The following is a 26,163-nucleotide window of genomic DNA, read 5'->3' as shown; positions in this document are numbered from 1 at the left end:
GCTCGGCACATCATTAGCTATTTTATTATCAGGAAAGGAAGCATCGCTATACACTGACATATTAGTAGGACATGATTTTAAACTCTGAGTCATAAGTCTAGAAACCCATGGCATCTGATTGCAATAGAAATGCTATTTCTGTTTAAAGATGAGAAATAGATGCTCACCCTAAGTGCCTCCCTTGTGGACTCTCAAGGAACTAGGCTTCTATTGGCCTGGGTTTCTGGTTTCTTTTGGGGGTGCAAGGGCCCCATATCATGGCGCTTCTACATGTCACAGATCTAACACTCTCTCCCTGCATAAACAGCTCATGTAATTTTCTTCTGTGTTCCTAACTGGCTGCGACTTACTGCTCCACTCACCTGGGATTAACTCCCCCGTGTCTCTCTCCTCACCGACTGGCTGCTGTATTCTTTCTTATCTCCGTGTTCATTTTCTTCAGACACAGACCTCTCTGGAGGGCCCTGCACAAAGCACAAAAGGTTCTGGCTTCCCAGGGCATTTCTTCTTTTCCTCCCTTAGTGACCTATGCCCCGGGAGATGCTGGGTGATCTTTAGAGCAGTCCCCAAGGACATTGCTGTGTACTAATTGTGTGGTTTTGGATCCTCCAACTTCACAACCCCTGAAACACTGGCATAGATTCTTTTGCAAGAAACTGCCTTAATGGAAAGTCCATTGTGGAAAGAAAGCTGGAGCCCCTGAATTTACTTTACACAATAAAAGACACAGAGCATATGGAATACAGGCAGGTGGGAGCGCTCTCTTAGCAAAGTGAACAGGCTTCATGTGGCACCTGTGGCACTGGACGCCCCTTCTCTGCCACAGTTAGTGCCCCTTGCTGCCCCAGAACCGGGCGCAGTCTCTGGCTTTCATGCACTGCACAGACCCGTGTGCTTCCATCTTTTGCGATTTTGGAGACTCCATTTACTTTATTGTTTAGAAATGTCAGTGTGGGGTGGTGAGCGGAAAACCACTAAGCACTCCTTCAGCGTTTTGTCACACAGATTTTCTGGAATTCATTTTTAAAACTTTAATTATGTGTAAACATGTGTGTCAGGGAGGGGGAGGGTAGGCACATGTAAGTACCCTCCAAGTCAAGAAGAGGGCAGCAGATTCCCTTCAGCTGGAGTTAGAGGTGGCGGTGAGCTGCTCAACTCGGGCACCGGGAACCGAACTTGGGACTCCTCTGTAAGAGCAGTATGTATTCAAGCACCAAGCCGTATCTCCAGCTGCCTTTCCTGGAATCCAGTGCTGTGCCTTGAAAGACTGAGGGGCCTCTGTGTTTGTTCATGCTGGTGTGAATGTGCATGTGTCTGCCCCAAGATGAATGGCCCCCTGCTGAATCTTGCATTTACAAACTAACAAACTTCCTCTAGGGAATTTTAAATAATGAGCCATTCAGTTGAGACAGAGATGGGTACATGTATGCCTGTGACACACTGGTGTCAGTGTGTGTTCACATGAGCCTCTGTGTGTGTGTGTGTGTGTGTGTGTGTGTGTGTGTGTGTGCATGTCTGTGCACACATGTTTCTGTGTGCCTATGCCAGTTTGTGGGGTCTGTGTATGAATTTGTGTGTGCATTAGAGTTTGTGGGCATGCGCCCTGGTGACAGGGAAACGTGTCTCTGCTCATGAAAGCAGGCGGAGGGCCAGATCCACATCCTATGGAATTCAGCTGCAAGTTCCTGCTATTATAATAGCCGTCATGGAGGTTCTCTTCACAAGGTCAAGCCCAATGGCTCCCAAGGGGGCACCAATGAAGTGGGCCAGAGTTCAGTGTTCCCTGGGCACCACGGCCCCAGCCGTTCCCTGGTGCTGTGCCTCTCTCATGTCAAGGCTGCCCCGTCATGCTGTGAGACACCCGGGCTCAGTCAGTGCTCCTGAATCTAAATCAGTCCAAGCCATCCTTTCTCTAGTACCCGACTCTAATGCAAAGGAGGCCTCATCTTAGACTCATCTCTCTTTTCTCTCTGCTGACCTCTGCCCTGCCTTGAAGATTCCCTGGAGAACTCATCCACATCTGCATACCAACATTTGTTCCTTGGAAGGACTTTGAATAATGAGCCATTAAGTTGGGGCAGGTGTGTGTTGGTTCTTACTCAAGTTCTTACACAAGATATCTGTGGCATTAGTGTAGAAACGAAACTCAATTTGGATGGGACTTTGTCCGTCCCACCTCTCTCTTCCTCTGTGATGAACAGAGAAGTAGAATTTAAGCTTAGAACTAAAAGGAAGAGATTTAACGTACTTAAAAGTATTAAAAATAAAACTTTTAGAATCTAAGTCTGTGGTGGTATTGTGTTCTCCAAAATATTGCGTACTCTAATAAATTTATCTGGGGTCAGAGAACAGACAGCCACTAGATACAAAGGCTAGAAAATGGTGGCACTTACACCTTTAATCCTAGCATTCCAGAGATAGAAATCCCTCTGGATCTCTGTGAGTTCAAGGCCATATTGGAAATAGCCAAGCATGGTGACACATGCCTTTAATCCCAGAAAGCCAGCCTTTAATCCCAGGGAGTGGTGGTAGAAAGCAGGTAGATATATAAGGCGTGAGGACCAGAAACTAGAAGCATTTGGCTGGTTAAGGTTTTGGCTGGTTAAGCATTCAGGCTTTTGAGCAGTAATTCAGCTGAGACCCATTCCGGATGAGGACTCAGAGGCCTCCAGTCTGAGGAGACAAGACCAGCTGAGGATCCGGTGAGGTGAGATAGCTGTGGCTTATTCTGTCTCTCTGATCTACCAGCATGGACCCCAATAACTTGCCTCGGGTTTGATTTTATAAGAACTTTTAAGATTCATGATACATAAGTCAATGTGTGATGGGCAGAGTTCAGACTCCTCTCTCGTCATTCCAATGGAGGGCACACAAAGGCTCTCATTCCTTCAAAAACCCACCACTGCCCACCCATCCACCCTGAAGAGCCTGCTGCTTGTTGTTGAATGTGAAATGTCCCCCATAGGCTCCTGTATTTGAACCCTTGACCCCCAACCCCACCCCGTTGTCGGTGCTGTTTGAGAAGGTTATGGAACCTTTAGGAAGTAGAGCGGGCTAGAGGAAGTGTGTCCCTGGGGGAGGGCTGTGAGTTCTCCTAGCCTTGCCCACCTCCTGTTCTTTATTTCCGGACTGCCGAGGGGGCAAGCAGTGTGAGGGGCTGGCCTCACGCCCCACAGCCACGCTCTCCCCACCACATGGACTGTATTCTGGAGTATTAGTCAAAACACACAAAGTGTTGTATATAGCACAGAAAAGCCTACTGTATGCTTTTCTCCAGAAGCCTTCCAAGTGGCTGTAATAAACACGAATCAGACCACAGAAACTCTGGATGTATATTGGTCTGGAAACACAGGAAACCGGGAAGAGCTAGTACACGGCAAGCGGTATAGCCCACCGGGGCCATCATCTCCACAGTCAGGATGAAGTCACAGAGGCAATAAAAAAAAATGTACACGCTACACAGTTATTAAAATCTATAACGCACAGAAAGTACCTGGAAAAGCTGTTACACGTAAGACATGTGGGAGTCTGAGTTCAGTGCAATATATGAAATTTGTCAGTAACTGGGTACAATATATACAGATACACGCATTGCTTCCAAAATGTCAAACCAACTTTCCCACAGTGCTTTCCTGACAAACCATGAGAGATGAATCCTTACTTGAATACCTGACAGAGTTGCTGTCCGATTTCCTGTGTGCTCATCTTACTTTGCTCAGGCCTTGGCATGCAAAGGTTCATATGCACGTCCTTGTCATGAGGACATGGATCTCCTTGGGCGCATTGCTCGCAAATATCATCATCCAGTCAGAAGCATCCTCATGGCATGATTTCCTTCCTATTTTCTCCTCTGTCTTTGACTCTACCCTTTAAACTAGGGAAACATCAGGAATGTGCTTACCTTGGCCCCCCTGACTTGATTTCATTGTCCAGTTTTGAGGCATAGATTTTCATTCTCAGTGCTGAGTGATCATATTAGAGCTTGATGTGGAAACCTTAAAATGTGCTCCCTAATGTTTTCTACATTCTTCCTTCCTTCCTTCCTTCCTTCCTTCCTTCCTTCCTTCCTTCCTTCTTCTCACCCTTTCTTTGTTCCCTGAATTCCCTGAACACCGGAATACTAGCCTTTTACTTACAACTCCAATCAACACTTATATTTGTAGCCAATGAGGGGTGGGGTGGGGCAAAAACTCTCTTCAAAATTCTATTTTACAATACATATAGAAAAGTTGGGCCCTAGGGGGTTTCTTTTAAATACTATACATATTTGGCATTATATAAGGGATAGGGGTGAAAACAAAAATAAACATAGTAATTGCTTTTAGTCTGTCTTTACAAAACAAAGGGTCTTCTCTACTGAGTCTCTTCAGCATCTGCCCCCAGAAGTCCGCGGAGAGAACACTTTACCCAGAGTTTTGGATGGGCCCCTTTTCTCGGCATGTGCCCTGTTTCTGAGATGCTCTGAGGACTTGGTTTTGTCTGGTCCTAGTTAAGCAGTGAATAGGCACTGGATGAATTTTCCACAGATGAACTGGTTGTTTCTGGGGTGGAAACGTTATATGTTCCTGCAAAAGAAGAAGGCAAAGCAGCATTTCAGCCTCAAAGTCAAACTTTCACACACTGTGGGATGTGAACATCTTCTAACGAACCAAGATGCGCTCTGGTCCAGCAGTCATGCCTGGAAACCAACCCAGGCCTGCCCTCCTCCCTAACCCAGAGTGCCCGAGAAACAACGCCAGAAGTGCTGTCCTCAAGCATGCACAGCAGCCACCAAGCACTAACTACTCCCCGACACACCAGCAGCCAGATTTCCACACAAGACAGGAAGATCTCAACGTGGGCAGCCTCTCCCTAAGCGCCCACATGCATGGAGCTGGGGGCTTCTATATGAAGAAAACTTCTTGGTCCCCATGTTTATCTTGATTTGGGGAAGTTTGTAGGAAGGAGCTAGCCATTGAGCCGAAGGTTCATAAGGGGAAGACAAGGGAAAGGAAGAATAATTGTAAGGGAGGAAGAGGCAGGGTGGGAAGAAGTGACAGATACCAACGGAAGTACCGGGGACCAGCAGAGTGGGGAGGGCAGCGGGTGGGACCGCTCAGCCTTGTGTGGGCAGATGGCAGGCGCTGTGCACGAGGAAGACAGAGAACACACACTGGGCAAGGGAAGGGCCGAAGTGACTACCCTACCATCAGTATGATGAACTGCCACTGCTAACAGGGTTTCCATCACTGTCTGGGGGGACCTTTGGGGCTGCTGACAACATAAACCAAAGTTACAGGAATTAGCCCCCACCAAAAAAAAATTATCCGGAGCAGGGCTGTACTGATGGCCCATGCAAGAGCGGGGACCAGGAACCTCAGGCCCCGACACCCCAGGAACAAAGCCCACCTCCCAACTTAGATCCAGATCATTCACAATTAAAGAGTGTATTCTATTGGCCTGATATTTTGCAAAGTTCAGATTCAGTGGATTACTTAATAATTTCTGCTCACTTCATTGGAAATGCTAAATGCTCAGGAAGTCCAGTAATATTCCAAAGACTCAGTCATTTCATATGGGGTCAAATTAGTGACATTTGAAGTGAAAAGGGACAATTCTCTCGTCTCTGGAGTGATTCCCCAATTCTCCACTATATCCAGTGGGGATTCGGTCTCCATGGACTTCTCAGAATATTCAGATTCAGATATATTTGATAGCAAATGTATGATGCCCAGAGTCTGGAAGAGAGCACAATCTAAGCTTGCAATTATGAGATCTGGTTTTAAAGAGATGGACATGAGGCTGGGAGGCGGTTCCATGGTAGAGTGTTTGCTTAGCATGCTTGAAAACCTCCATTTGATCCCCGACACTGAGAAAAATGAAATGGAAGGCACGTGTGTGCTCATTTTCTTGTGGGAGGGGCAGTGTGATGGAAATGTGTTGTGAGGGGTCTGTGTAAACAGGACTGCTCCATGGGGATGGTGTGAGGGGACTGTCCCATGGGGGCAAAAGTGTGATAGGACTGTCCTGTCGAGGCAATGTGATGGGGCTGTGCTGTGGGAGGCAGTGGTTGGGACTGAGTTTTACATTCTGATTAGCCGAGACCAGCTGTGAACTCGTTAACACTGTTCATTTCCTATTTCCCAGGTAGAACTTATGTTTATCTAATAGACTGTCTAGCCCGGGTGATGGCTCATGTATGTTTCCCCAGTTTGTAAATGTCAACGTATGGAACAAACCTTCTCTATAAGTGGGAGGAACCACACTGAGCTGAATCCTGTAATCAAATTTTCCACTTTGATTCTTTGCACGACACAGAAAAGTGATGCGTCTACTACTTAACATGATACAAAGAATTCTATGCTGGACAAGCCCAGAAACTTGCAGATACTGTTTCTATTTGATAGATCTCTGAGGCTTGTCAAGATTCTAGAAATCTTCATGAGCTTCCATTACTTGTCCGTTTAGAGTAGCTGCCCTTCTTTAGCAAGCTCCTGGTCGCTTGTGAACATATAAGCAAGTTCCTGGATTCAATCTCTAACCCTAAACACAGTTGTTGAGGTCCCTGCCAGGAAATGGGGGTGGAAGCAGAGGTACTAGGTCAGGGCCAGTCTGATCTGGTCCACCTGAGAGCACCTAGCAGTCACTACGTACCTGTTTTACCAAAAAGATTATTAAATCTTCTGGATATTGGAGAACTCATAGAAAACACAGGCGTCGATGAACCCAGGGATGTTGACTACAAGAGAGAGGGAAGAAAAGACAGTCACAAAGCAAGTCTGGGAGACCAGCGCTGTTTGGATCTCTTGGGGGGGCCGGTGGCTTACTGCCTTCTAGGGGTCGCTTTCATGTGTTCCTAACTCTGTCCCTTAGGTCGAGTGGTGCACTCTGAACCGAAGAGATTGCAAATATATACAAGTTGCGTTCTCACTCCTTCTTCAGCCCTGCCTCCCCATTCTTCCTCTCTCCCTCCCTGTCTCCTTCCCCTCCCTCCTTCTCTTTGTCTGTTCCTCATTTTTTCTTCCTTCTTCCCTTACTTCCTCTTCTCTGCATACATCCTTCCCTCCCCCTTCTCCCTCCCCTCCCCTTTCTCTGTTTTATCTTTCTTTGCTAAGAAACCAGTTTAGCTCTTTTTACAGACTAATCATAAGCTAAGTTGTATTCTTGCTTAAATACATGTCTTAATGTTTTGTACTTAATTTTTTTCTTTAACTTTACTGTTAGTTTTTTTTTTCCAGTACCTTTTGGCATATGAAAGGTAGCCAATCATATTCAAGGACAGCAGTTGCACTCTAAAAGAATGAACTATAGAAATGTTCATTATGATTTCTTACATTGTTTTTTTCTAATTCCTTGAATTCTACCCAGAAGCTTCTCACTGAGAATTTGATTTTCACCTAAAGGGCTCTATAGTGTTGCTGTTGGTATTGGGTTCTGAGACAGGGTCTCACTATTTAGACCTAGTTGTCCTGGGGTTGGTTACTTGCTAAGCAGCCCAGGCTGGTCTCCAACTCACGGAGATCCTACTGAGTGCTGGGATTACAAGTATGCATCAGCCGGGCGGCAGTGGCGCACACCTTTAATCCCAGCACTAGGGAGGCAGAGCCATGCAGATCTCTATGTGTTCGAGGCCAGCCTGGTCTACAACGTGAGATCCAGGACAGGCACCAAAACTACACAGAGAAACCCTGTCTTGAAAAACAAAAAAAAAAAAAAAACAAACAAACAGAAAAAACCCCAAATATGCACCACTGCTCTGGCTTAGATATCATCTTCAGATTCTCTGCCATCGAAAGCTGTGGAGTCACATGTTCAAGAGATGTGTGTGGCACATCGAATCAGAGACTGTGGCAAGAAGCAGTAGTCACTGACTGTCATTTAAGGCCCTCCCTGTGTAACTGCTGTATCATCATGCCCTGGACTCATCACATCCACTAAAATAGGGAAAGAGCTGGGAAAGACTTAACATCTGCTTGCTAATGCTTTCTGTGGAACTAAATGACGGAGAGCTGGAATTAGTCACGGAAGCAGAGGGGTTTCTTTATGTTTTGCCCAACTGACCACAACCCCAAGGTAAGAGTTAGTCTACTTCCTGGGATCGCATTAATGGAGTCCATGAGGGTAAAGTCTCTTCAGGACCAGGCTTACCTTTGAGTGCTGAGAAGACCACCTTGACAATGAAAACTTATTCAGCAGGGCTTCCTGCACCTACATCGTTTAAAAGAAACCAGTGTCAATTCAATAGACTCCGTTTGGGCATGTTAGACCTTGCCAGACACATGATCCCATCTCTGTTCTTACCTTCTGATCCCAGAGGCAGCCAAAGAGGAGAATGAAGAGTCCCTGTGGAGAGGATTAAGGACCGCATTTTAATGGCACACCATCATCCAGTTCCACAGAAAGCGTTAGTAAGCCGCTGTTGAGTCTGCCCCACCTCTTTCCCCCTCTGAGTGGGTGTGATGAGTCCAGAACAAGATGACATTAAGTGATACAACACTACACAGTAGGGGGCCTTAAACAATAGCTGCCAGGGCAATCATTTCTGTTTTCCTCTGACTGCGAACAGGGTTATGCTAATACACTTCTCCAATCGACATTATTCCTTACTTATCCCCCTAGGTTGTGAAGACAATCATGGCATGAGATATTTCCTTCCCTGGGAGCATATCTTGAAAACCATTAGCTAAGAACTTGTAGCTCATCACACACCGTGGTCGGACTTGGGGCTCATAGGGTTTCGTCACAAGCACCCAGGGGCAAGATGCTTCCCTGTCGCTTGTCTTTCTCTTACAGCTCATCTAACAAACCGGCCTCCACTGTAAGTGACTACATACCACGGGAGATCAAAGAAATGTCTTCACCCTAACACCACCAGATAGATTGGCGTATGCAGGGCCTTCATTCTTCCATGTGTTTTTCTGGGGGAACCACATGGTACTCATGGCTTCCATTGGCTTTTGAGAACCTACCTTGGACCAAGGTCTTTATCAGGCACTGTATCAGATGGGAGGATACAGTGGCCAACAGGAAGTCTGTTCTCACAAAGCCAGAGCTTGGTTATGCTCACAGAGACTAGCTAGAGCCATGACTTGACTTAGTGACAGCACTATTCTTACTCAAAATGTAAGACTAGGGCAAGATTATCTTGAGTAAACAGCATCATCTAGTTTAGAAGGGTGACTCTCGTCCTAATTGTACTATGGGGACATTGGGAACCCAGTCATAATGCAGGTGATAAAAGGTTCAAGGTTCCACGGAGGCAGAGTGCTTGCAATTACTGCTTTCTGACGCTTAGGTCTCCTGTGCATTCAAACCCTTCCCCATTCCTCCTCTTGTTTGTGTTTCTATCATTAGTTCATCCCACAAGAAGGGGCATTTCCTGAGATCCTGGTGCCTGGATATATGGCTTACCTGGAAGGCATTGAGGAGGGTAAATATGATGTGGAACACAGCATTACTCCCCTGGATCACTGTGGCAAGACCGAAACCCCAAGTGAGCCCCAAGAGGGGCGTGAGGACCCCGATGCTCTTGCTGATCTGGAACAGGCTGCTCTTCTCCTGCTTGCCTGGCTTGTCTCCGATGGAAGGCCTCAGGATCTTGGTGATGACCACAACTGTGATGCTCACGTTCACCACGACAATCATCAGTGCCGGGATGGCAAAAGCCAGGAGTGCTCTGGTGTCCTCCCAGTTGAGCCAACACGCATTCTTCCTCATGTAGACTTCCTGTGGCTGGGTAACCCCCACTGTGATGGAGGAGATAATGAGTGGACAGCCATAGCCTAGAGAAAAGGCCAGGGCTTTTTGGGTGGACTTGCTTGCATCATGTAGAATAAAAATGAGGCGGTAGAAGAGCATGAGGCCCAGGGTCAGCATCCAGAAGAAGACACTGAGGTAGAAGAAGTGAATGAAGAAGGTGGCAGCCACGCAGGCGGTTTCGTTGAGTGGGTAGTAACCATCATGGATAGCACCGGCCACAATGAACCAGACGTCAGCAATCAGAAGGCAAAAAGCAATGTTAACTATGCAGATGTGGCGCATATAGGAAGTCCGATTCTTGGTCACTGATTTCCACACCATGGTTTCCACGACCAGACAGGCCGCTAAGCTGAAGATGGAAAAGCCCAACCCGATGTAAGAAATGATATCCAGAAGTACTTTTAGGAGAGATCCTGGATCTGGGGAGTCTGGGGACATGAGGATGGAGAATGAGGTCAGGTGGTTACACTTGCAGAAGACCCTGTCCCTGGTGCCCCGACCATCATCCTCCACAGAACAGCCACTGCTGTCCCACCCCCCTGCATAATTGTCAAGGCTGAAGTTCCAGAAGACACACTGCGGCGTGCCGCCTGCACGACGGCTGTTCTTAAAAGTCATGGCGATCCTAAACGGCTTGCTGATGCTGTGGCTGACGGTGGTGGTCATCACTAAGCTGTTGGAAGCTGTCTTTTTCTGTGCATCCTTGGCAAGGATGGCTTTGAGAGTCGGGAAAGCCACAGTGACAATCGATGACTCCGGCTGCAGGCTTTCCAGCTGACACTCATCAATGGCAACATCACCCCACAGGTCAGAGTCTGTGAAGACAAACTTCTGTTGGTAGACTTGGGGGCGGCCATGTTTTATGACCATGCTCTTCATCTGAACATTGGGGTGGAAGAGGAATGGAGGGGTGTGGTCTCCCAGCTGCAATGCTTTGGTAAACCTTTCCACGGAATGCAGGAACTGAGAGCTCTGATTGTTCTGTTGCTGTCGTAACTTCTCCCAGGAGTTCAAGGTGGACTTGTCTAAGATGACATTGATGGTAGCAAGGATATCCTGTAGGCGACATTGGAGGGGGGGGCAACCAAACCATTTTTTCAAGATAAAAGAGGCAAAACAGCATTTCTCTGGGTACTGGTTGGCATCTATAAGCAAAGGGGGAAAGCAGAGAATCGAAAGCATCACAAGCAGAGAAGATCTGTCCCCTGCTTTCTCAGGACAGAGCATGACAGAGGCAGGGAGTACAAGGCTGTGGGACTTTCCTGAGCATTTAGTAACAATGACTATGAGAATCATCTCCATCACTACTAAGACCTATTTAGTTGGCCGGGAGGGATCTTATTTCTTGTTTTTTGTCTTTTGATTTTTTTTTTTTGGTTCTTATTGTATTTTTGTATATGTATGCTTATGGGTATACATATATATGCATGAAGGTACTGAGGTTGACGTTGGCCAGAGGTTAACATTGGGTCTCTTTCACAACATCTGTCCACAGGATCTCTCACTGAATCTGGAGCTCACTGATTCGGCACGATTGCATGGCTGATATACTCCGAGGATTGATCCTCCTCTGTCCCCAGCACTAGGGGTGGGGAGTGGGGTGGGGGTCAAGCCTTGTGCCCAGCTTCTCTACAGGGGTTCTGGGGACTGAACTCAGAGTCTCACACTTGCTTGGTAAACACTTTGCAAACATCTCTCCAGGGCCTTGGTTGACTTGACTTTAAATCACAAGCCTGTGAAGGCTTTTGCGTGGGGGTGGGGAGGGGGGCATTGTCACCAGCACAAGTCTCAGAAGACCTGCTCTAGCCCTGAGCATCAAATAAGCTATGGGAGTGTTTCCAAGGGCAGTTTTGTTTTCTGATAAACAATTTCTTTCTCTTTTTCTTAAGTTTGGGCCCAGTGCTTCTCGTTCATTCCCTTCTCTTGAAAATAGTTATTCTCCCTATTTTTTTTGTCTGACCTATAGGAGAATAAGCCCATGGAACAGGTTGAGTGGCAGCCTCTAACAGGGTATATCCTGATACCCAATCCTTGGGAATGTGACCTTATGTGGATGGAGAGCCTTTACAAATGTAATTGCATTAGAGATCTGCTCTAGTCAGCTTTAGCTGCCAACTTGACACAGCCTAGAGTCACAAGTGTTGTCTGAGAAGAAGTCTCAATCGTTGAATTGCTTAGAGCAGAATGGCAGGTGGGCACGCCTGTGAGGAACTGTCTTGGTTGCCTTAACTGATGCAGGAGGGCCCAGTCCACTGTGGGCAATGCCATTCCCTGGGCAGGTGGTCCTGAGCTATATAATGAAGCCAGCTAAGCAGGAGCCCGTGAACCACCAAGCAGCATTCCTCTCTGGTTCCTGCCTCAAGTTCCTGCCCTCACTTCCTCTGTGAGCTGCAATGAACCCTTCCCTCCCCCAAGTTGCCTCTGGGTATGGTGTTTATCACAACAACAATGAACCTAGGACAAGATTTGTTCTGCATTATCTGGATGGCTCCCAACTCCAAGAATATCTTCACAAAACACAGAAGAGAAAAGGGATAGGACAGAGATTGGAGGGTGCTGCAGGATCTAAAGTATGAATGTTTTCCCCAGAAGCTGAAGAAGGAAAGAAAGACTCTTCCAGCACCTTCGTAGCGAGCATGATTCACATCTAGAACAGTGACACTACTGCCTAAGCCACCCAACCCATGGTTCCTGGTTGTGTTGTCCCTACCCATAAACAAACATAAAGCGTTGCTACTGTGTTCCATGCTTGCTGGCCTCTTGTTGGGCTTGGTCACTAGGGGGCAGGCGGCAGGAAGATGAGAGCAAGAGAAGTTGACATAATTACCCATAGTGTCCCCTTGCCCTCTTCCCTTCCTCCCAAGCTTGACTCTGGTAAAAGCCACACTGGACTTCAAAATCTATAGCTTGTGAGGAGAGTGCTCTCCTCCAAAACTTCAGCTCTCACGGGACTCCAGTTGTGTGATTTCCAATCTTTTGTCTATAGTGTGGTAATAGCTTATAAAGGCGCTGGTCTCTGAGTGCCCTGCCACCCCTCACATATTTTATTCTGTCTCCCTTCATTAAAGCCTCTCCATTTGAACTCTTAGGACTTTTCCTTTTTCGCAAAACAACAAGTACCTCACAGTTCGCATTCAATGCAAGACCTGTGAGAATCTTGTCTTGATTTCCTTTCTGTTGCTGTAAAAAGTGTTGCTGTGACAAAATGCCCTGACAAAAACAACTTAGGGGCCTACAATTCCAGATTACAGCCCATCATGGCAGAGAAGTGACATCAGCAGGAGCTTAAGAGAACTGGACACATTATATCTACAGTCAAGAGCTGAGAGCTACGGATTAATGCGAGCACGCACGTGCTCAGCTCACATCCTCTACTCCTATATAACCCAGGATCCCTAGCCTAGGGAATGGTGCTCCCCACAATTAAGATGGGTCTTCCTATATTAATTAATTTAATGAAGACAGTCTCTCACAGACCTTCTCTGAAGCTAGCCTGTAGTTAGATGTTTTTGTCCTGACCGCAGGCCAGGCAGGACACAGAAAAACTTTCAGCTACATTGACCTTAGCCCAGCCGATCTTTCACAGGTGTGTCAAAAGCCCTGCCTCCTAGATGCCAAGTTGGCACCATCACACCCACCTTGTAGATACTTTGTAACTCTCTTAATTCCTAGTTTTCCTAGAAAACTATTAGGGACTCATTCCATTTAAACAAAGAAACAAAAACAGAGATTCTTTAAAGAAACTGAGACCCTTCTAATGTAGAAGTCGTAGCCTGCAGAGCATGCTTTGCTATTCTCATATCCAAATCAGTGCTCTGGAAAAGAAGAATCTTCATGGGAAGAAGGAATGCTTCTTGAGCACAAGTCCAGGGGTGTAAGAAAGTAAGACCCCAAACTCTCACAAGGCTTAAGGGCACTTACCCTCATCATTTCTGAAGTCACTTGGGTTGGAACTGTTGCGAGCAAATCAAGGATGCTAATGACGGCTCCCAGGCTCCCTGGAGATGAGCGGATATCCTGTTCCTCCTTCACAGAACTAACAGAAAGGTCCCTCAGGTATATAGGGAGCTTCTGGTCCTGTGAGGGGCTCTTGATCAATGCCTAGTTAAAAAAAAAAAAAAAAAGGCAGAACAAATGAAGATGTTTTCATCCTGGTTATCTGGAAGCTATGGTCTCCTTTTTTTTTTTTCTCAATGTCCATAATCAATAGTCTACATTGTAAGTTGAAGCCTTTGCCCCTTAAACTGTCTGTGCATGCCCCTCAGGATGAAAAAAACTTAAGACTTCATGCATATAGAAAGCAAAGAGTCAAACACAGGCCAACCTGAAATCTAACTAGAAACAAAGGAATAATATATGTGATTGCTACAGGGTTAAAGTAAACCAAACTCGTCACTTGTCCATATGGAAACACACCTACCATTCTTTTTCCCCTGTGTACTGCTGATACTTCTGATTGTGGTTGTGATTGTCCCCCCTGTTTTATTGTTCTATATCTGTTATCTCAATATAATTATTAGGAGTGTCCTCTTTTACTTTCATAGTCCTGAAAGGTCCTATGCAAGGTGCCAAGGGAGTGAAGTGAACTGTAGTCCTATGTAGCTGTGAAGCCTATGAACCTCAAAAGGGACCACTGTGGCAAGACATCACTAGTACTGCAACAGTGGCATTCATATCTTGACAGTAACCCATCACCGTATGATAGGAATTAGAGCTCATTCAACAGGAGCGAAATTATGCCTAATACGAGAAACCTAGTCAACTGGGCCAGTGAGGTCACAGACCTTGAGGAGAAGTGTACACTACCATTTCACTAAACCACATAACTCCTAACTGCTTTTTAAATTCTTACCCATGGACCCACAGATAAGTGTCGCTTCTAACCCACACAAACAAAACTTCTCTTTGCAACAGGCATAAACGATTATAGAAACCCATAACTGGTCAAAATGCAGAAAATAACTCAGCATGGGGCATCCAGCCCAGTAGATACATCTACAACACAACTCCTTTGTGTAAGGCCTAGGAAACACTGAGGAAGAGGAGACAGAAAGACTAGAAGAGCCAGGGGACTTGGAAAATGCTGTGAGAGGGTGTCTACTAGGAACGACAAAGGAAGCTTCGCCCATGATACCTCCATAACATGCCCGCCCCCGCAAGGTCTACACAAGGACAATAATAACAGACACACTAATGTGTAAGGGGGGAAATTTCACGGGTCCCGAGCCTAGATGAAAAACTACCGGCAACTAAGAGATGCTGGGAGCAGACGAAAGAGTCTCCCCAAGGGATGCGTTTCCTAATTGGTTATCCAATATCAAGTGGTCAACCCTGAAATCATATACATATAAGCAACAGTGAGTGGACTGAGAAGGTTATGTGTATGTGTGTGTGTGCATAAATACGTAAGTTAAAGAAAAAGGGAACACGAGGTATGGGAAGAATTGGAGGAAGGAAAGGGAATGGGGTAGAATTGTGTGATTATATTTTAATCATAAAAATACTATTATAAAAATAAAAGAGTTGTCCCCTTTTAGTCTCAGAGTATCTCTACTCAGATGACAGGTTGTATCATCTACTGTACATATCTGTTTTCTAACTCTCTACATTCTTAACTCTTTAAAAAGAATGACTTGGAAGAAATCTGTCTTCTATAGGAAGACTTTGATGAGTGTCCCTTCTGTGAACACACAGATATTTGTTTTATTTAAAACACTTCATACTGAGACATGGCCACCAATGTCATCTAGCAGTTCACTTTCAACATTTTTCTAATTAAACTATTCGTTATTGAATCTTATTTCTATAAGATTGAAAATGCTAATAGCGACTTGCTATCAGAGCTATTTGAAAGAGATCACTGAGAAAGTATCACTTGGTTCATTTTCCTAATTGCTGAGAACTCTGCTGAGCCGCAGAGAAGCTCCTTCCCCAGCGCTTGGAGTCAAGGGTTCCAGGTTCACCTTGGCCAGCCGGAGCAAACCGTTGATGGGGGCCGAGATGCAGCCTCTTTTCTCCTCCTTCCACTGGGAGCCCACACATCTGTACGTGATGGTCCCACCGATGATCTGGCCAGGGCTTCTGGAAACACTGGAGAACTGGCACAGCTTCTGGATGATTTTCCCAGGCTCCCCGATCCCTATCACAGGATCCCGGCATGTGATGTTCTCCCCTGTGCCAGAAACACGGAAATGAAAGTGGCCATCAGCAATGTCTTTCAGCCATAAAGAAGAATGAAGTTATGCCATTTGGGGGCAACTGGATGCCACTGGAGATGATCATATTAAGCACATTAAGCCATTCTCAGACAAATATTGTATATTGTCTCTCATTTGTGGTTCCTAGATTTTATATAGATTCATAAAATCATGTATCTATAATACATATGTATATATGTATATGATGAATGTAGAGATGAAATAATCTAGGGGAACCAAGAGGACTATTGGGGGAGGGGGAGAAGGAAAGAGGGGGGTATGAAAGTTGGGGGTAAACTCAGTATACACTACACACTTGTATGAAACGGTCCTTGTGTTATACAGTGCCATCTACAACGATAACTTACAGTGACATTTAAAAAAAGAAGTTGAACACCTTTAATTTGAAAACTTGAGATCCAAATCACTCTGAATTCTGAATATTTCTAAGCACCAGTATGGAGCCACAAGTGGGCAGTTCCCCACTCAGAAGCCTGTCCATGTGTAAAGTCATCTCACTTTAGTTCTGTCTGGCTGATGATTGACCTTGTGAGTGTGAGGGGAAATGCCATCTCAGCTGCTGTGATCAACACGCAGTCAGAGCTACTGTGGACGGCAGGAGATTGCTCTACCGTTGATCTGCCTGTCCTGCCCCGTCATGAGTATTAAAAACACGTATACGAATTTTCAAAAGAGACAACTTATAGGAAGAGAAGGGAGAAGGAATCAGGATCAGGCTGCAGTCTTTGGTGCTAGCGTTCATACTGCCTTTGCTCTTAGTGGCCTGGTGGGAACTAAACACTTTCATTCTGTCCCTGGTGTTCCAAAGCCCCTTCTTGCTTTCAACCCACAGCAAATTCCTGTAATCTGCAATTGCTTTTCTCTCTGCTTCATGCCCACCTCTAATCCCTGAGACTCTCATTTTGGATGTAGAGGAAATCTAAACTACGGAAAACAACAAGAACTTAATGTATGCTCAGCCAAATAAGAGATTACCCTGTTTGCCAAGGGTCTTAAGGTCATAATGCCTTCCACTTTGATTGACAGGTCCCAGTTACCAATATGAACCAGAATGTCCACAGAATGTTCAGTAAACCAAACAAACTAGGTAGAAGAACTAGGGAACCTTTGTCTATAGGGATCCCATTTTCAAGAAATCATCTTTATTACTTTGCCTCTCTGGTGACTGGGGTGATTTCTTCTACATGGACTCACATAGAAATAGTCACACAGTCACCTTGAGAATAGGCCAGGTCACACTGGCCCAGTGGTGATAGAGGATGGGAAAGGCAGGCACCTCTTCTTCCCACCGATTCATTTCAAATGGCTCTCTCTCAGGAACGGAGTGCTAGTGAGGACACATTCCCTTGACATTCTCTCTAGGGAATCTCAGCGGGACACAGATACTGCCCAGTCTGCCTCGCAAATCACTCTGTCTTCTGGGCTCAGCCCTGGAACGACTTCATCTACTAAGACCTCTCTCCACAATCAGCAGCAGAGTTAAACCAAAACCAAGCAGCCTTTCTGGCCACCCACAATAGTTCTGTCTTTACAGCTGCCACAGCAGCTGTGACAGTGTCTTCAATCATCTCTCTATCTCACCTCGAGGCTAGAGGCCAGAGAACATGGCCTCTGTTTCTTTTAGTATTCCCTATGGTTCACCCGAGGCCTGCCCCAGTGAATGTACTTAACATATATTTATGGAGTAGCCAAATGAAGGAGGCAATGAATGAGGCGTCTCTGCTCATGATTATATGATTTTAAAGGAATTTCAGTGCACTCACCTGGAAGAAGGGTAAGCTTCATCGGTGGGCTCCGGACTGAACTGTTGGCTGCATTGGTAAAGTGGCAAAACACATCGATGTGTTGGGGACACCAGCGCGGTGCGTTTGCCGGGAGACTGTATTTGTAGCACGCCTGCTTGCCATTGACTTCTTTCTCTAAAGACAGTGTTATCCAGAACGTGAATTCACAACTTGGATAATCAAGACACAAAGGTTGTCAAGATGTTCTAAGACCAACAAACCTGCCCCAGATTCTCCTTGGAAATTTGTGACATTTATTTTTAGTGTGGTTTCACATATTTATGTGAAAATAACCTCTGGCTCTCAGAATAGCTGAATTCATCTTTGAATATATGATAACCCAAATGTCACCTAGGCCATTCATAATTTCCAGTCTGAGCCCACATCCTGCTCAGCATATTGATTGCACCCTGCTTCACAGTGATTTATAACCACCACTTTATAGACTATTCTATATTTTGAAGATTTATTTAAGTTTTTAAAAATGATGTGTACCCATAGGTGTGTGTGTGTGTGTGTATGCTTGTTAGTGCAGTTACCTGCAGAGCCCAGAAGAGGGCACCAGACACCCTGGAGCTGTAGTTGCTGGTGGTTGTGAGCCACCTAAGGTGGTTGCTGTGAACTGAACTCAAACTCTGCAAGCACAGTATATGTTCTTAACAACTCAGCCCTCTCCCTTGCCTGTAGGTCATTCTGTTCTACTAACCCAGAAGCTCCAGGAAAGGAAGTGCCCCACCCAGTCTCATTTATCTTCATGTCTCCCAGTGCTTGTCTCAGTATCTGGCACATGAAAAGCACCCAGTTTATGCATATTAGCCTCAGAATGTGGAGATATTGGCACTCTTCACTATCTGGGTTGATTCTTTGCCATCCAATACTGCAACATGGCCTTCTCTATCTAACTGGAGTCTTACTTTTCTGAATTTTCACTGCCTTTTCAATCTATGCTACACATTTAGGATATTTAGTGTTATATGCATGGCATTTTATATAGCATAGGCCTTTCTAGACATTAAAATAAACACCTAAATTATTATTTGCTATTACTATTATTATTATTATTATTATTAATTTACTTATGATTTATATGTGTCCGCTTGTCTGTATGTGCATCATGTACATGCAGGATCTCACAGGTGCCAAGATCTCACAGATGCCAGAAGAGGGTGCCGAATGCCCTGGGACTGGAGTTACAGATGGTTGTAAGCTGCCCAGTGGGGATGCTGAAAGCCAAACTCAGGTCCTCTGCAAGAGCAGTAAGTGCCTTCACTTGTAGGAGACCTGGGGGTCCTTGTGCTCACAGGTAAGCACTAGGGGAGCCAGGAATACACAGAGTTGTTCCTTTTAAGGAAGGGATGTGTAACCTGTCATCCGCCCTGAAGGTTGGAAGAAGAGGTTAATGGCCTGGTGACCTTTGCACTATCTGTGTGACTGAGACCACACTGGATCCTTTCCTAAGCTCTTATCATGAGTTTGCTTTTCTCAATCTATAGAACCTATTGTTACGGAAGGTGTCACATGTACTTGACAAAGATGTAGTCATGTCTGCCCTTTATTTAGCTTACTTTGGTCCTCAAGGAGATTTATGTATGCTCACTGTGCACATGGGATTAATCATCACCATCGATGTTTTCACCAAATTGTGCTGTTTAAATATGCCTAAAATAAACTACTCAGGGTCAGACTCCTGAAGTCTGAACCAACACCAGCTACTGAGTTGTGTTGAACCAAACTGCCTCTTGGCGCCAATGGGTCATTGCTCTGCTGGCGGTGGTGGATGCAGAGAGCCCCCACTTTCAACCACTGAGCCGTCTCTCCATCTCCATAGCTAAGTTTTTTTTTTTTGCCTTTTTCTTTGTCTATTGTTCTCAAGAATTAACAAGCTGTGTGCATTTGAGATTCGGAGTTGTGAGACCTTTGACAAGAGAGGATTTGAACTTTGTTTTATTTATTTTTGCAAGATGATTGCCAGTGAGGAACCGGAAGCTAATTTCTCCTCAACATAGCATTCTTAAATACCACATAGTATACGAACAGCATCCAAAGTGGGCTGAAAGCAGGGAAGTTTCAACGCTTAGGGGAACTTGCATCCACCCAGAGAGGAAGCCAGACTTTCTACCATGACTGATGGATTTTTGTTTTTCTGCCCTAGTCTTCTACTGAGCATGATACCCTTTGAAGATCCTGCCATTGTGCCAGGCATGGGATGTGGTAGGCTCCCACCAGGCTTGGGTACCATTTAAAGGACTGAGACGGGCTGGAGAGATGGCTCAGTGGTTGAGAGCACTGGCTGCTCTTTCAGACCACCTGGGTTTGGTTCCCAGACCCACGTGGTGGCTCATAACCATCGATAACTCCAGTTCCAGGTGACTCAACATCCTCTTCTAACTTCCACAGGCTCTGTATAAATCTGACACACATACATACACACATATGCAGGCAAAAATATTTATACACATAAAATAATATAAATCTTTAAAACGAGTTGGTTTGGTTTTCTGTTGTTGTTTTTGTTTGTTTTTCAAAACAGGGTTTCTCTGTGCTGCTTTGGCTCTCCTGGAACTCACTCTGTAGACCAGGCTAGTCTTGTGCACCACCACCACCACCCGGCCTAAAAAAGTTTAAAGAGCAAGGTCTTCCAGAGCCTGAAGCTCAGGGCTCTGGGATTCTGATAATGGCAAATGCCTTCATTTGAGTGTGAGTCTTACTTTACTTTCTTTCTGTCTCTGGTCCTTGGCTGTTTCTCTCTTACTGTCTTGCTGGCCCTGTTACACATTTAGAAGGATTACTGGGTCATTTTCTATCAAGTTATCTTAGGACACAGAAGGAGGGGTTATCAGAATGTCTAGTAGGCCACGGTGAGAGAGTGGAGATGGAGAACGTATGGGCTCCACCCAAAGTTTCTGCTTCAAACTAGTGAGTCATCAGCCATGTGCCAAAGCACGATAACAAAGAAGTCTCCGTGACATTTCATCCCTGATGAAGTCTCTATCCAGTACTGAGGGAACTGATGCCATAGGCCTCCTGTATGCTGGGATGTGCCCTGAAGCAGAACTACATCCTCAGCCTCTTTCCATTCTTTTAGTTTGAGACAGGGTCTCTCGCTAAGTTCCTAGGTTGGCTTTGAATTCCCTATGTTGCTCAGGCAGGCCTAGCACATGAATCCATCTGTATCAGTTTCCTGAGTAACCGGGGATTGCATTCCTGGACAGCAAGTGAGGCTCCATCTCCGGGAACTTTTCAATATCTATTTTAAGAATAAAACCTCATTTCTGTGAGCTAATGGGACCTGACAATGGGGTGGCCTGCCTCTTACCAGCAGGAAAGGATAAGGAATCGACATGGAAAGTCACAAAGTATTCTTCCCCTTCCTCCTCTTCCACACAGCACTTGAACTGATGGGAACTGGTGCACAGACCACTGGCTTCCAAAGGATCCATCATGATATCTGACTCCAGAGGCAGTGGGTGGACGGTGACATCTTTGGTGGCGACACTGTATGAATTCTTATATCGAAATATGCAGTGGTAGGTTCCTGCGGGGAGGGAGCAAAAGGGAGGCAGGGTGAAGTTCTTGATCTTAAAAGGCATCACTGTCATGTGGTCCTCACTCAGCATCGCTGACGATAAGAAGAGTCTTAGCCTTCCTTCCCCAACATGGGTAAGGGCGCTGGGAGAGCTTGATTGACTTCTCTCCTAGGTACTTTACACATCTGGAGAACTAACCAATAACTCTCCTTCTTGCAAGTATGCATTCACTCCAACCAATCAAATCAAGTGGCTTATCCAAGGTTAAGCATGAAGCTGAGTGCCAAACTTCCTACTCTGAGCTTCTCCCACAACCAAGGAAAGAATGGGGATTTGGTGGTGTGCAGAGACGAGGGAGTTTCTGAAGATCTGGGACATGATGGAGGACTGTGTCACATCCACTTGTCTGTCTAAATGAGTGGTCCCTTGGGCTCCAGGACACCATGGCACCAGAGGACAAACCACAGCTTAAGCAGCTGCCCTGGATGTTTAAGTACTTAGCACAGTGAATATTGTATCTTAAAGGATCCATGGATGTCAGCTGTCACCACACAGGTCTACCAATTCCTTATACTTTCCAAGACTTGTATCTCCTGGCAACATGAACAGCACAGAGCTATAAACAGGAAATACAAATACTTCTCTACTTAAAACTAGACAAATAAACACTTCCTAGAGTTTTCATAGCACATATGGGTAGTATAGTACCAAGCATCTAGTAAAGTTGTATTATTATTATTTGTGTGTGTATATATATGTGTGTGTGTGTGCACATGTATGCACATATGCACGTGTATGTATATATACATACATGTGGAGTTCAGAGAACAACCTCCAGTATTGTGCCTCCTGGGCCCCTCTGTTTTTTTTTTTTTTTTTGAGACAGGGTCTCTCATTGGAGTAGAAGTTTGCCACACAGGCCAGACTAGCTGGTGAGCAAGTCTCCAGGGATCCACCTGTCATGACCCCCACCCCCACCCCTGCGTCCCACTGCTGAGGTTGTAAGCTGTCACTACCGTGCTGGGCTTTTTACGAGGCTTCTGGGGATCGAACTCAGGCCCTTATATTTGCAAGGCAAGTGCGTTACTGACCGAGCCATTTCTCAGGCCCTAGCAAAGTGACTTGGGAAGAACTCCTATTGTCGTGATGGCAGGGGTGTAGGCTGCGGGCTCAGACACTAACTTCATGCTGCACAACTTGGCTTGTACCCCCGCGATGATTATTGCCTCTGAGCATCATTTTCTACATCCACAAGGTGGCTGGATGCTATCTTGTCATATTGCCCATAAAGAACAATTAACATGGCCATCAGAGGCATGTCCCGAGCCAGAGCCTTCACAGGAAGCTGATGTCAGTGCACATTTCCAGGGGTCTACACAGCCCGCGGCAGGGGCTGGCCCATCACTTACCATTCCACTCCCTGGTGGAGGTCTGCACCGTCAGCACCGACTCCGCTCTATCCTGATACTTCTCCATGGTATAAAACCTTGGATGGATTTTAATACCAGCTGAGGTGTTCCAGTATACCTCATCATAGTTAACCACATCGCTGGTGCATGTTATAGAAAAGCGTTGTCCCTCAGAAACAGAAATTGGGTCCGAGGTTATTGTTAGGTTGGCTGAAGGGATGCAAACAAAAGAGACAAGACAAAACCGACAACAAATCCAGCGTTTAGTTTTTTCTGGTGACATCGACACAGGAGTGAAACTTAAGACAGAGACATCAACACGGACCGTCCTGGCTCTACTGATGTCAACACGGGATTGGTACCTTGCTGCTCCTGGGCTTTACTTGTTTCTAGGCTGTTCCCGGTGGTGCTCTGAACTGTACTCACTTCCATCACATGCCTGAGGACCTCGGGCACTTCCCCTTTGTAGCTGGAATTATCTCCTGATGATTAGCAGGGTAAAAGGTTGCAAACTTAGGGATGTTGGCTTAACCCAGGCTCCCCTCCAACCTCCTCGGTGACCCCTCAAGGGAAAAATAGAGGACTGGGTTCTTGCAATGATTCATATCAACTTTTTAAACACTGCCCCCATAATACTGCATTGTATCTTGGAAGGTAGCTATGATGACCAGGGTTCCACCAATGCCACACCACTGTGACGGAGTTTCACTTCTTTCTATAGCTGTCCCCAATAAAAAAAGTAGCCTTTGTCCCCTGTTGGTACATCCTTAGCATTTGCTGATGGTCTAGTATACAGTTAGTGCTTCATAAACAAAAGAATGAATTCTTGATCTACTTTTTCAGTAGACAGATCATAAAGTTCCCTAGTTAAATAATTATGCTTAGACTATCTCAGGCAGACTGAGATGTATGGGTACCTTAATATTATTTATAGCTATTTCATTTTAACTATATATAGTACTAGAACCAGGGTTATATAATGTAATTGATTACTGCTATTTTGGGAATTCTCTCAGATTAGTAAGACATTGTTTGTTGACAATGTCGAGACCATTGTGGATACAGATGCCGATATGAAAACCCCACTGTTTATTTTTATATTTTTCTATCATTCCCCTTCTCTGGGAGCATGTCTTTTCCATGACTGACATCTCAAAATGGCATTTGCCTCAGTCACCCATGGAGGTGAACGGCTACCACCATAGGCCAGCTTCTCCAGTCAATATGAATCATATTCTTAATGATAACCCAGAGAAGCCAGTGATTTCCACAGTGTCTTAGTCAGGGTTCTCATGCTGAGGTCCAGCACCAAAGTGTGCAGATGACACAGTGTGTCCCTCACTCTGCCCTCCCTGACTAGAGGGATCTGGAAATGGCTCTCTGAGGGCTCGCCATGTCTGAGCAGAAAGCAAAGCCTCGTGGACCAGAAGTCTGGTTCTCTTGTCCTCAGAAGAGATCAGATGACATGACCAGTGATTTACAGTAAGGATTAACCAGGCCTCTACAATATGGCCTAGGTTTCCAGATAAGAGCGAAGTCTTGATGAGCATCAGGAGAGGAACCAGGTGCTTGCCTTAGAGGCTCTCCTGGGTATTCTGGAACTTTGCAGTTTTCTGTAGTGAAAACTGCCATGCCTGTGCACTCATGTTCTAACTCAGAGAGCTGTGCTGTGGACAGGAGCCCCCAGAACCTGTTCTCGATGTATAAACACTAAGTCCCAGTAACAGAACGCAGGCAGGAGACAAAATGGGTACTGTTTCCATCCTGCTTTTCAGGACACTTCTCAAAAAGGCTGTAAATGGTTCATTTTCATAGACTAAGTGGAAAGAAATGTTTGTAGCTGTGGTGACTCTATAATGCTGGTTGATTAATGATGCCTTTATTATTTTGATTGGCATATGACCAATGCTATGGTTTGAACAAGAAATGTCCCCCACAGGCTCATGTGTTTGGACACGTAGTTCCCGGTTGGTGATAGTCTTTGGGAAGGTTACAAAACCTTTAAGACATGGAACTTGCTGAAGGAAGTACATCACTGTGGGCAGGCTTTAAAGTTTTATAGCCTGGCCACACTTCCTGTTGTCTCTCTGATTCCTGTGTGTGGATGACATCAGAAATGATACTTTACGAAACCTCACTAAGAATTGAGAGATTGAAACAAAGGTTTTTATTGAACCACAGGACAATGGCAATTGATCATTGTCCCAACTTTCTGCAGAGTTATTTCTAGAATGTGTAGACCGGGAGAGGAACTGAGTAGTGGGGATGTGAATGAGGCTGTTGGAATTTAAAGAAGAGAAATTGAATTGTGGAAGGAGAGGGCATTTGCTGTCACATGAATTCAATAACCTGGTCATGACACTACTTTCCCAGCCCTTCTGCTTCTTTTATCAGGACAACCTGATTAGTTTCTTGCCGCTCTTTCCCACCCGACCCTTCCCAATTTAAAATGGGTTCCACCTGACTTGAAATGGTGTAGAGGAACATCCGACCACCATCCCACTCCTAGGGAAAGCCCAGCTTTATTTTGCCCACCAATGATCCCTGTTGACTGGCAAGTGCAACATAATCTATCAAAACATTCTATGGCAAGAGTTCTTACCTACAGAGATGAATGTCACAGCTATGTTCTTACTGCCTGTGGCTCCGTAGGGACTGACGAACTCACACGTGTAGGTGACTGTGGTTCCGGAAGACCCACTGGGACACTGGGTTCCATCTGCCTTGAGGGTGTAAGTGCTGCAGCTAGATTCCAGGTCTGTTTCTGGGTTCCCTGCAATGATACAAACAAATCTGTTGATATCATGGTTGTCTGACTCTGAATTGGTAGCAAGTTTTTAGTGGAAGCTTCAGTTTCATACTTTTTCAGTTGTTGGCAGCTTTATGTGTCCAAAAATCATTGTTCCCATCCCCAGAAACAGTCTACCCTCCGAGCCGTCCCTACTTCTTGCTAGGGTTCTAGAATAACCCCGTGTCTGTTTTTTCTACTCCAGTCTCCATTTCCTCCCTGCCCCTTCACCTGCTACTGCCGTCCCGAGACATTCTTCAAACATTTACACCGTCCCAAAGTGAACAACACAGAGTAAGTGTTGACGGGTCAGTGTCTTTCAACTGTAGCTGATCAGCAGTGCTGTGCTGGCTGGTTTTATGTCAGCCGGACACAAGGGTCATCAGAGAGGAGGGAGCCTCAGTTGAGAAAATGCCCCCAGAAGTGCCAGCTATAAGGCATTTTCTTAATGTGTGATCAATGTGGGAGGGCCAGCCCATGGTGGGTGGGGCCATCGCTAGGCTGGTGGTCCTGGCTTCTATAAGAAAGCAGGCTGAGTAAGCCATGAGGAACAAGCCAGTAAGCAGCACCCCTCTATGGCCTCTGCTTCAGCTCCTGCCTCCAGGTTCCTGCCCTGCGTGAGTTCCTGCCCTCACTGCTTTTGACAGTGAACTGTTACGTGGAGCTGTGAGTGAAATAAACCCTTTCCTCCCCAAGTTG

The 26,163-nt window shown here is 45.7% G+C and overlaps 1 protein-coding gene across 4 annotated transcripts in view; it reads right to left on the bottom strand.

The window, feature by feature from the left end:
- Positions 1–3,313: 3,313 nt before the first annotated feature.
- Adgrf5 (adhesion G protein-coupled receptor F5) overlaps positions 3,314–26,163 on the bottom strand; it is a 95,407-nt gene continuing 72,557 nt past the window's right edge. For 2 of the 4 annotated variants that reach the window (XM_028887271.2, XM_028887270.2), the window contains exons 11-22: positions 25,279–25,449; positions 23,039–23,158; positions 22,677–22,886; positions 21,057–21,275; positions 17,720–17,875; positions 15,702–15,910; positions 13,660–13,839; positions 9,391–10,794; positions 8,281–8,322; positions 8,128–8,187; positions 6,634–6,718; positions 3,314–4,565 (exon numbers count right to left, since the gene is read on the bottom strand). In XM_028887271.2, the coding sequence (XP_028743104.1) occupies positions 4,486–4,565; positions 6,634–6,718; positions 8,128–8,187; positions 8,281–8,322; positions 9,391–10,794; positions 13,660–13,839; positions 15,702–15,910; positions 17,720–17,875; positions 21,057–21,275; positions 22,677–22,886; positions 23,039–23,158; positions 25,279–25,449 (2,936 nt within the window). In that variant the 3' untranslated portion in view covers positions 3,314–4,485. Of the gene's footprint in view, positions 4,566–5,186; positions 5,254–6,633; positions 6,719–8,127; positions 8,188–8,280; positions 8,323–9,390; positions 10,795–13,659; positions 13,840–15,701; positions 15,911–17,719; positions 17,876–21,056; positions 21,276–22,676; positions 22,887–23,038; positions 23,159–25,278; positions 25,450–26,163 lie in introns of all 4 variants that reach the window. The other 2 variants (XM_028887272.2, XM_037200162.1) reach the window with 2 other exon arrangements.

Source organism: Peromyscus leucopus, chromosome 16_21 (genome assembly GCF_004664715.2).
Source record: "Peromyscus leucopus breed LL Stock chromosome 16_21, UCI_PerLeu_2.1, whole genome shotgun sequence".
Lineage (NCBI taxonomy): Eukaryota > Metazoa > Chordata > Mammalia > Rodentia > Cricetidae > Peromyscus > Peromyscus leucopus.
The sequence above is the reverse complement of the archived record's forward strand: the minus strand, read 5'-3'. Positions and strand labels throughout refer to the sequence as shown.